This window comes from Hypomesus nipponensis, chromosome 23, assembly GCF_054491055.1.
Source record: "Hypomesus nipponensis isolate SF chromosome 23, ASM5449105v1, whole genome shotgun sequence".
NCBI lineage: Eukaryota > Metazoa > Chordata > Actinopteri > Osmeriformes > Osmeridae > Hypomesus > Hypomesus nipponensis.
The window spans coordinates 3,551,002-3,562,500 of NC_140383.1; the positions used below are offsets into that span (position 1 = coordinate 3,551,002).

The window sequence follows — 11,499 nt, forward strand, 5'->3', positions numbered from 1 at the left end:
ATACACTTGGCGTTTGAGGCACGGAGGCCCTCAAATTCTTAATAGGTTTAAACTACAGACAGTGGAGTGTGGGGTTAGGGCCCTAAACCACACTGCCTCTTCCCAAATGATAAACTCCTTACTCTCCTCCATTGAAAGAGCTATTAAACACTCTCACTGCATCGTCGCCTTTCCCCCACGCTCTGTGGTCCAGGGGCTTGAAAGAGAGGGAGCGCGGGAGAGATAAAAAGGATACATTAAATAAGAAACATCTGAACGTTTCTTTTCTCTCTCTCGCTCTCTCTTGAATCAAAGAGTGTACTGTGAGGAGGCAGTCCACCGTGCCAGACGAGCGATCGAGACGACTCCGAATTACTTTACTCCTTTTTTTTGTTTGTTGTTTTATTTCTCTCTCTCTTCTTCTCATCTTTCTTTCAATCTTTTTTCGGAGAAACATTACGGAGAGGCCATGCTGTGGAATGAAGTTCAATTTCATCTGTGGCCTCAAGAAAGAAACAAAAAGTCGTTCTAGACACTGTGGTTAGAACTTTAAAAATAAGCCCATTGCTTCAACTATATCCAGAAGCAAGCGTTATATTATTGTGTATTCACTATGAAGAGCTATACGACCTAGACCACGAGCAGTTGATATCATATAGACCCTGGGTAATAATGGCAAACTTTTAAGTCAGAGTTTTCCCAGAAGGCAGAGATTTCAGACCGCAAATCTAGCTGGACTACAACAAGGCTGGCCTGGATAGGATCTGGATTACTACACAGCTGATCTGGACAGTCTACTGCACCATGTCTAAATTGGATTCAGAGTGATACTGGATCACGTCTCTGGTACTAACCAGCCTCCCCCTCCAGCTCTGAGAGGGTTAGGCTGGAGAGCAGGGTGGCTACTGCAGTCCTCTGGAGCCAGGACAGGGCCTGTGGCCGGCCTGGGCCAGACTTGGCCAGTGCTACAGGCTGGCAGCACTGAAGCTCCTGCTGGACTGTATCCAGAGAGCCTGGGTCCTCTGCTGAGAGGAGCGAGGGCCCCTTAATCACCTCCCTGGCCATGACATCATCAGCCCTGGTCATGACATCATCAGCCCTGGCCACAGCACAATGGACCTCCCTGTACTGAGACCACACCTTCGCTAGGCATGCTACAGACATATAGAGCCACGTAACACTGTGTGGATGGGAAGATGTATGAATATACACTGTGTGGATGGGAAGATGTATGAATATACACTGTGTGGATGGGAAGATGTATGAATATACACTGTGTGGATAGGAAGATGTATGAATATGCTGACTGGAACCCAGGATACAATAACTGTTTATAGAGTGAAGTTATGTTACTTTTTGTAGCCATTTATGATTTTTCATACACGTGGAATGAAGCTAGCATTTATAAGTGCAGTCCACTCTGACCTGCCCCAGTTTGTCTCAGAACCTAAATGTTCCCTGACATCAATTCTCGTTTGGGATTTTTTTTGGCAAAGATGTAGACTAACATTAATTTGAGCTCAAAACAACACAGACGACATGTCCATAGGAAAAACATTTTATTGAAAAACATTTTCAGTTCGTAACAGACTGGTGGAATGTGTGTCATTTTTCCTCACTTTCGTTTCTTTTGTTTTTGAATGTTTAAACCGTATCATGCCCTGGTCTTCAAACTGCAAAGGGAGGGGAAACAGCCACCTGGAAACCATAACAGACTAAAGAAACCAGGAAAGACAAACAACGCAATCATAATACTGTGTTACTTACAAACTGGACAGGAGTCAAATCAAAAACAGAACAAACTAATTCAATAAATATTTATGGTACACACTTATGGCACAAATATGCAGCAGTCGGTTTGGCAACTTTTTCCTCTCAAATTTCTTTTTAAAACCAAATTTCCATGGAAACAGTGCAAAAGGGGAGGGAGTGGGAGGACACGAGCTTTCCAACGAGCGCTAGCTAAAATACATAGCAAAAAATTCAAATTTTATACAAAACATCTTACTTTAAGAGTTTATAAAAAAATGTTTTATTGGGTTCTGGTCAATATGTACACAAGCTATTTACCAAAAAAAGTTGTATGCTCTGTTTTTACTGAAGTGTATTCAATTTTTTCGGTATCGTTTTCCATTTACTTTCCTAAAAAGGTGAATAAGGCTATCGTAACAACCCAGGATCCATATACAATACAAACATTAATGTATTTACAGTTTCTTACCTACAGAAGAACGGTGCAAAATTACTGAGTCAGGTGACCAAGGGCTGACCATACGAGCAAGGCATTTTACAGTAGCCTGAAGTACTTTTCCTAGCCGGCATGTTAACGTTCTCGCAAGATTCCTATTTTCCGTTTGATCAAGACAGAAAACATAGCAACCATGGGACAGCGTTAGTTGCTGGGTAGGATAGGAACATCAGATTGAAAGAAACTAAGATTGTCATATTCTGCCGCAGTCAGACAGCAACTAAACAGCAATTGGTTTGTGTTTTCTGGTGTGGTTTTATCACTTTGTCTTAAATAACCGCCCAGGCGAATTTGTGTTAAACTTTGAATTGGTTTCATTTTTCACAGTTTACCTTGAACTACGGCATACAGTAAAGAAAAGAATGTTAAAATAATACTACCATAAAAAAAATAAAAATAATAAACAGCAGGCTCGTGTGACTTTCGTTGCTATTTATGAATTGTTTTGTTTGTTGTTACATCTTTCAGTGGTTAAGAACACTTCCTATAGGTTTAGGTTTTTTCTCAATTGTTAAAAAAATAAATAAAAATTGCATATTTGCAGATTTTGTAGCCTCTTAGAGGCACAAACCTCAGATCAAGGCTTGGCTTTTCGGTGAAATTTGAGATTCTTAATGAACAAATGACAATGTCAGTAATGATACATGTTTGGGCATGGCCTAAGTCACAATCGGGTTTTCATTATCTTAAGCCAATGTTTATAATGGGAGTGAAATAACAAAAAAAAATCTGTCTTCCACTGGACTTTTTCAAGCGGAGGTACTCTCACACACAAACACACACACACACACACACACACACAGATAAAACATGACCACGTGGTGCTAGGGAAGGGGTAACAGGGTCATCGTGGGAATCTTCCCATCATCCTTTGGGAGATGCTACAGTGAGCAAGTGTGGGGAACACTGGTGGTCTACCCGGCCCACCCATCTGAGTTATTTTGGGTCAGATAAACTCCACTCCCTTGGGCGTACGTCCAGATTGCCCTCCCTCTCCACTTCCCCTTCCCAGGCCCCTAGCCCTGTGTATATGGAAAAAGGCAGCCATTTGGGGTGGGAATATGTGGGACATTATGGATCCAAACAGATATTGAATAATTGAAAACCTAGCTTGCATAATGTGCACTTATACCATAATATATTAACATTACTTCTCAATACCGCCTGACCACACCTGTGCTCTATGTGGCTATCATAAATAAATTCTGTTTTTTCTGTTGTTTTTTTTTAGTATTTTTTAAAGGTTTTTGTGTTTCAATGTCCTCCTTTAAATGTACATCTATTTTGATTTAAAACAAACAAAAAAAGAAATGGAAAAAAAGAATGGGGAAAGAAATCACGATACGGAAATGCTAATAAAGAGTAACAGCAACAAAGTGTGTTGAAGTCCCTGTGCTTTTTAAACGTGAGCAGGAGAGCACTGGTCTGCCTGACCTCCGACCTCCGGGGGCGCTGTCGCGTCGACCCTTCTGGGAGCTACAGTACCAAGAACGGCTCCATCCTGTGGCTATGCTACACCATAGACCAGAGCGGCTGAACTCGACGTCCCTCTGTGTCGCTGACACGGCAGTTAGGCCAACAAGAATTCCTTATTGCCCCGCATTTGCCAACACCCTCTCATCTGAAAAGCCTCCTATCTGTGTTACACTCAAGACAGCCCCTTTATCTCTACAGTCAAAACCTTTTACTTGTCTACATTTTTTGCTAACACCTCCTCTCGCTCCAGCTCCATGGTTGGGCTGGTGGGTGGAGGAGTCGAGGACATAAAAAGTGCTGCTTTAAAATGTTCGTGAAGATCCTCCACCCTACCCAGAAGCCACCTTGGCAACCGGGATCCCCCACGGAGGGCCGCACAAATTCTCCCCTCCTTCCCTGTCCAATCCCTGTCCTCTATCTCTCCGCCTCTCAGCTCACCTAGCCAATGGGATGCAGTGTGTGTTAATTACGTGGGTCGTCACATGCACCAGCACAACAAAGCTCGGACGATACCACGACACTAAACAACGTCTTCTCTGTGAGTGAACGATACCAGGAATGAAAAAACAGAAACGAATGATTAAACAAACTTACAAAGTGTCAAAAATACCACCAAAAAAAAGGAATCATATTTTTTTTTTTTTTCAAACGTTCAAGTAACAACTGTGTGAACTGTAATGCTAAAACTGAAAAGCAGGTTGGGCAATGAGGAACGACGGGGTTGTATGCAAGATGATCCACACAGTTCACAATGAGTATGTGTGTGTGTGTGTTTGAGTGTGAGAGTGACAGGGGGAGTGAGTGATGTCCATGAATCAGTCAGGGAAGTCTCAGAGTACAGATATCAGAATCTCTATTCCGCTTCTGGACCATAATCCACCTGGTAGGGCGAACAAAGGAACCAACGTTCACAGTTCCGCTCGTTCCCTCCTCCAGCTCTCCTCTCTTGTCTTTCCCTCCTTTTGTTGTGTCTCTCGCACTTTCCAAGCAGTAGTCTCTCCTCTTATGAGAGGGGGGGGAGGGGGGAGTTGAGAAAGAAAGGATGAAGTTCACTCCCTCCTCTATGCTTCTCCCACGAAATCGGCACATTTGTCCGCTTTTGTCATCCACTCCGAAGCGCGCGGGCGGGTGACTCGTCCGTCCTTCCAAACGCACCGGCCGACCCTGACACCCAGCGTCCATCTTAGCGCGCCGAGGAGAAAGAAGAGGAATGCAGGGAGCGGACAGGAGGAGAGGGATGCAAACCTGCCCCCCCGCCGGCCCGCCTCTCCCCAGAGATCAGCAGCTTGCTCTCCAGCCTCCCCCCCACCACCTTCTCCCCTAACCTCCCACTCAGCGACAATAACAAGAAGAACCAGAATAGCGACATCTCCGCAGGAGGTTGAACCCAAAAAAGACGGCAGGCCCAAAAAACGAGGGAGGGAGGAGGAGAGGTCGAGCGAGACGGAGTTAGAGAGAGAGAGGGAACTTTTCACGTGCCGTCCGCGTAGCGGGCCGTGCCAAACCCGCCCTGCCAAAGTGTGTGTGGGGGTGGGGTGGGTGGGGGGGAGGTTAGGGACTTAGTGTTTTCGTTTCCGGAAAGGGGAGGGGGGGGGGGGGGGGGGGCGGTGGGTTGGGGGTGGGCTGGGGGCGGTGGCATGTCGTGGAGGTCCCGGTTCAGACTTTGTAGTAGATGTTGGCGGGGCTCTGAGGGGGCATCTCCTGCACGATGTAGACGGGGTGTCCGTAGTCCCCGCTCACCTTCTCGTAGTGCGGGCAGAACACGCTGTCCGCAGTCCTGAGCGGGATGATGATGTCGCTGGGCTCCGAGCCGTTGTTGTTCCCGCCCCCGCCGCCGCCCCTCTTGGGTGTGGCCAGCGTGCTGAGGGACAGCGTGGTGGCGTGCTGCGGCGAGTGCTTCCTGTGCCGCCGCCGATACTTTAGCAGCAGCAGCACCAGCATGATGATGATGATGATGAAGATGACGCTGCCCGACGCGATGCAGGCGAAGAGGGCCACCTCGGAGCCCACCGCGCTGGACGACTTGCCGCCCGCGCCGCCGCCCGCGTTCTCCTCGCCATCCGGGTGGTACGAGTGGCCTGAGAGGAAGAGAGGTGGGGGAGAAGAAGAGAGTGAGTGATACAGCACGTCAAAAACTGTGGCGGCTGGGGGGGGGGGGGGGGGGGGTTTCTTCAAAGAGTGAACATCCATGAAAACAAATGAAAAGGTCATCCGTGTACAATTGTGAGACGCCGTCTGAAGGAGAGAAGCATCACAGCTTTCTCCTTTCTTTTCCATCGCCACCCGCTCTCGTGCCCGTACGGACTACCTCCGACAGCACGGTCTTTTGATCCGGCCGTTGTGAAGGTGTGAGACGAGGAGAGGAGAAGTACAATGCTGGGATTGAAAGCTGCTTTCAGTGAGCTTCTTATATAAGGTCAAGCCCTCGTCTCTCCATGTAGCTATTCACCTTCAGCTGGTGGTCACCTTGACTTTGAGTCGAGACCACAGCAGTGTCACGTAACCAAGATGGCAAGAGTACTTCTGACATAAGAGCTCTTTGATATTTGAATAACTACAACACGAAACATCTATTAAAAATGTACAAATAAATACATTAAAATGGGGGGCTTTTAGCCAAGCTGTGATTGGGATGGTACCCTCCCCCCCCCCCCCACTTGAGAGCATTAACTCTCTGGTCCACATCGAGTTGTTAAAGGCAAGTCTGTCTCCTCCTTCCCCAGGATACACAGCTCTTCTCTGGGCAGGGGGGATTACTGTGTCTCCCTGTCTGGCTGGCTAGCATCCCCTGCAGGGCCTGCTGGTGTTGATGCTACGAGGAGGGGAAGGCTTGGAAGATGGCAGAAAGCCCAACTCCGGCACCCTATCCCTGTTGTACATGGGGATTACCGCTGCCTTGCATGCCCAGCTCCTACCACTCCCAACTCCCATATGCTCTCACGCCACGCCAAGATGGAGGGATGATGTGAAGAAAAAAGGAGAAGAGAGGGAGAAGATGCTGAGGTCGGCAGGGTGGGGTGCCAGCGCGGATTGGAGTGGCTAGCTGGCAGGATGGCGTGCCCGTTGTCAGAGGGATTTGACAATGAAAATAGAAGCTCGGGTCTCGACAAAAAGGCCTCGCCACCGTGCCAGAGAGTTTAAATAGGTCACTGTTTTGGTTTGTTCCATCTCTTGTTTTCTCTTTCTTTTGCTCCCCCTCTAAAAGCAGAAAGTTTGATGCGGAAATTGCGGGGCTGGAGATTTTTAACTGCAATTTAATAGCTCCGATAAGAGGCGGTCTGGTTTGAGAATGTGCGCACGGAGAGAACAAGTGCACGTCTGTGCGAGGAGCAGTTACCGTTAAAAGATGGCGGACGCCGATTGGATAGTTTTACCTCGAAATGTCAGCACAGGTGGGTGGGGGAGGGAGGGAGGCGGAGGAAAGGGAGGAGATCTGGGACCACAGTGGGGCGTGTAGCGCTGGAGAACCTATAGATGCTTATCAGTTTTATGGGCAACTTTCAATTACGGGCCAACGAATTGCTGACCTTTCCTTCCTGTTCTTACAAAGGCTTAGCGTACGCGGGGACACGCACACACACACACACACACACTCACACACACAGTCACACACACACAGACCTCTCTGTGCTCTACGTCCCTGAGAGATTGTGGCTGGCTGTGAACGCTCTTACCTGACTTCTCCAGAACTTCGTTTGGTTTGTTGGACTCTTTGCCCACGTCTGGGTGCTTGGGGGGATAGCTGGTGGGGTAGTCTTTGGGGGATGCAGGGTCAGTGGGATCTGGAAGCGGGCGGAGAACAGATCCATCAGACACGGAGTGGGAGACAGAGGACACACAGAGGCTACACGGGTGTGGTGTTTGTCTGGGGCTGTGAGGGGGCCTGCTCCAATCTATACGGTGTGAAAGAGCGTGTGGGCTCACGTGGGCTGCTCCTAGTGAAAGCACAGCATTCCTGATAAATTCCCTGACCTTCAGAGCCTCTATGTGTTGCGGTGGCGGGTGCGTCGACAACAGCGACCTCAGGAAATTACCCCATTGGGTAGAGAGTAACTGATTTATGAATAATCATGGCCATTAATTACCAGCGGGGGCTGGGCACCATCGCTATGGAGGACAGATGCAGTGTGTGTGTATCTGTATGTGTGTGTGTGTGTATCCATTACAGTTCTACAGGATTACATCTGGAAAAGACCCTGCCCTGGGTGTTAAGCAGCCTAGGGAGCTAAATGCCCCGTAACCCTTCAATACCATATATGGGCATAAAACAAAGAGGTGTTCAGTATTCCACATGATATAATGTTCTATGGTGGCCTATGGTTTCAAGGCTGTGTACCAATCAGGGCTCACAAAAGCACCCGCCGAAGGAATCTGTTATAAATACAAACACAATACTCACTTTGTCCCACTTTCATGATTATCTTCATAGACTTGGTCTTGCACACTCCTCCTTCCTGGCTGTCAATGCCTTCCATGGTGCCATTGGATGTAGCTACAAGAGAAGAAGAAGGAAATAAACAAAAACGATGTTAGCGTTAGCCGCAACGCTAACAACATCCAACGCCACTGTGGTCCGTGGGACCACGTGCACATTGTGCACGTTATGCCCGTTTCTTTCCCGTCCCCTCTCTTTTCATTTGAAAGGACGTATATGAGACTATAGAAAGATGAAACAAGACGCCGCCGTTTCCCCCCGTTAACAATGTCACGTTTATCCAGGCTTGTCACCTCACTCATTCCAGATCGGGGGAAATATTTCACGTCCCCAAAGTCAATTAGCTTGAGTAATTGTGTCTGTAATAACTCTAACTGGGCTGAGCGGCCCGGTGGAAACGGCAGTTATGGAGAAATGAGGGAGCAGGGGAAGACACAGACACAATGGGCAGAAACAATGGGCGGCCATCTTGGCAAAGCCACAGGAAATTCTAGGGAGGCTTATCGAACATTAGCGCCAACAACCCTCCAGAGAGCTCTGGGGTTGTTATTAAAGAATCAGCAGCCTGATTGAAAAAGCTCTTAAACGAGCTGCAGACTCAAACCTAAACCTGATCAGCTTCTGTGAGGACTGCTGGATACCAACACGCACCAGGGTGAGCTACAACAACGACAAAACCCTGGTTTACAGCTAAACTTGGAAGGCTGAGGTTGGATAAAGAGGCCGCGTTTAGGAGTGGGGACAGGGACAGATTCAAGGAGTTGAAGAACAGGTTTAGCCACGCGGTGAGAGAGGCTAAAAGACTGTACTCGGAGAGACTATAATATCAATTCTTTGCTAACGACTCTGCTTCTATCTGGAGAGATCTCAGGCAGATCACCAACTTCAAGCCCAGAGCCTCCCACTCCACTAACGACTCCCACCTGACCAACGACCTGAATGAGTTCTACTGTAGATTTGAAAGACATATAGTATAGTTAGACCACATATTTAAATGTAAGATTCCTATATGTTTATTGTATGCACTTTCCTGCCAAAGCAAATTCCTTGTCTGTGCAAACATTCATGGCGAATAAATCCCATTCTGATTCTGATTTCTGATGCCAGGTGCTAAAATAAAAGGCATTAACCCACAGATGAAGCAGAGGATAACCCAATTAAAAAAGCCTGTAAATAAAGTTTACAAAAAATATGCTTTCTTTTTTGTTCCTTGTGCGGTGTGAGGTAGGAGGTGATGAATATTTCAGCGACCCCTTGAAATGATCTGTGAGCAGCTCTAAACAGTTTGTCTGTGGGCTCAGTGCAGATGTTGTAGGGGGAGCAGAGCGGCGGTGTATCACCCCCAACACGAGACAGAGGAACAAACTAACCCTCTAAACAGATGTGACAGAGCCTTTTAAAACCAAAGAAAAAAAATAAAATAAAGATTTAAAGAGTTGGCAACAACATGCACAGATGTTAGGCCACAAACAGTGTACAACTATCAAATACAAACAGCCTGCCTTAATGAACTCCACACATGCTACTGGCAGACTCAAATAGAGCTACATACACTGAAGGTCTACAGTTAGTCGAGGAGAAACAGAGGACCACCCTGTTTCTCCCCTGCACCAGCCCCAGACTCAACACTGCCCCCCGAGGTGGTAGCGGGTACTGCAGATGGAGAGGCGTGGCAGGGTGGGGTGGGGTGGGGTGGGGGCTCCTGGTCTATCAGGTCAGTAACATAGAGGCTAACGAGTTGCCAGGGGCTTAGCAGGCTTGGCCTCCCGCCAGCTTGGCCACATTCACTCTGCCCCCCTCCCTGCCTCCCCTAGCCCCCAGCCAGCCTCCCTCCCTCCCTCCCCTCGCCCCCAGCCTCTCTCTTTCTCTCTCTCTCAACCGCTCTCCCTTCCTCTCCCCTTTTTCCTACACAGGGGGGGGAACAGGCGCCTCAAAGCCTGAACACCCCCCCACCCCCCCACCCTTCCTCTTCCCCTCCCCCTCAGCCGGCCACGACGGACCCGTCACCCTCTGCCCACTCCTCCTCCCCCTCTCCCCTCGCCCTCTCGCCCAACTCTTTTTTCATCTACCGGAAGGGGATGACATAAAGCAGGTGCTTCAGGACACCGCTCCGCAGCACTGCCGTCGGTCCTCTCTTCATTTCCCTGTCTCCTTTTGTCTCGACTGCTAATCATTTTGATCCTGAGCTTCTCGCTCCGGCGAGATGTTGATAGGGACGGACATAAAGAGCATGTTAACGAGCACTGTTTCCCCCGCTCCCTCTCCCTCTCCCCCCCCCCCCCCCCCCTTCCTCTCCCTCTCTCTCCCCTCCTCTTTCCCTCAGTCTCTCAAGCTGACCTATGGCTTTTTCGTGGAGGACGACAAGCACATTATGTGCAAAGCTTCTTAAAAGCTTGTCCTTCTGTGTGTGGCTGTGTGTTTGGCTTTGTGTGTGTGTGTGTATTCAATAAACCTGTTAGCATCACTCACTAACCTAACATTTTAATACTATCCCATCTTTTTCCCTCTTATTATGAGATACATTTTTTGTGTGAGGCTCACATGAACCAATGCTGGACCATTCGTATTAGCGGGTCAAAGTTCAGGGTTGAGGTTGGGGACCAAACAGAAGCTATATGTAGGTCACGTCCGCTCCATGAGGCTGCTTCTCCATCCTGCGTCTGTCCTCCCTTCCTCTGTTGTCCTGTGAAACCACTTAACACCACATCGACACCCACCCAAACCTAATAAAACATGACCCTAAAAACTAGTGGAGTAATCTGTCCTCCGCCCTGTTCTCCAGTGGGCTCAAACGCTCCCCACGCCGATCAAAACCTATTTAACTCAGAAACCTCCGAACCGGCTGTCGAACGTTCTCTGAGGGGTAAACATACTTTCTGCTCCTTTAAAAACTCACATCCTAATGCTGGAGTCAGACTCAGAGCCTTCCAGGCCTGACCTGGTTTCTAACAAGAATGGGATTGTTTACTCTGCTGAGGCTAGCTGGCTGGATATCTGGCTAGCTGACCGGCAGGCTTGCTGCCTGGCTGGCCGGCTGGCTGTGTTTCTGGCTAGGCTAGCTGGCTTGCTTACTTGCTGGCTAGCTTGTTGGCAGACTAGCGTGTTGGGATGACTGGATAGCTCACTTGCCGGTCGGTTGGAGTAGCTGGCTGTTAGCTGCCACGGGCTAGCAGCTAATCCCCCATACAGAAGGAGTGTTGGGGAGGATAGACTAGGCTCATACATGGTCCCTCACAAATGGATTTACTCTCCTACTGCCACTGCCTTACAGCGCTCTGATAAGACTCACTAAGAGCGACAGACAGACGGAGAAAGAAAGATGGAGAGAGGGAGAGAAGGAGAGATAGAGTGGGAATGAAAG

General features: G+C 48.5%; 1 protein-coding gene across 1 annotated transcript in view; it reads right to left on the minus strand.

The window, feature by feature from the left end:
* Positions 1-5,359: 5,359 nt before the first annotated feature.
* efnb2a (ephrin-B2a) overlaps positions 5,360-11,499 on the minus strand; it is a 21,737-nt gene continuing 15,597 nt past the window's right edge. The window contains exons 3-5 of the mRNA XM_084689049.1: positions 8,103-8,195; positions 7,378-7,485; positions 5,360-5,781 (exon numbers count right to left, since the gene is read on the minus strand). Of these exons, the coding sequence (XP_084545175.1) occupies positions 5,360-5,781; positions 7,378-7,485; positions 8,103-8,195 (623 nt within the window). The remainder of the gene's footprint in view (positions 5,782-7,377; positions 7,486-8,102; positions 8,196-11,499) is intronic.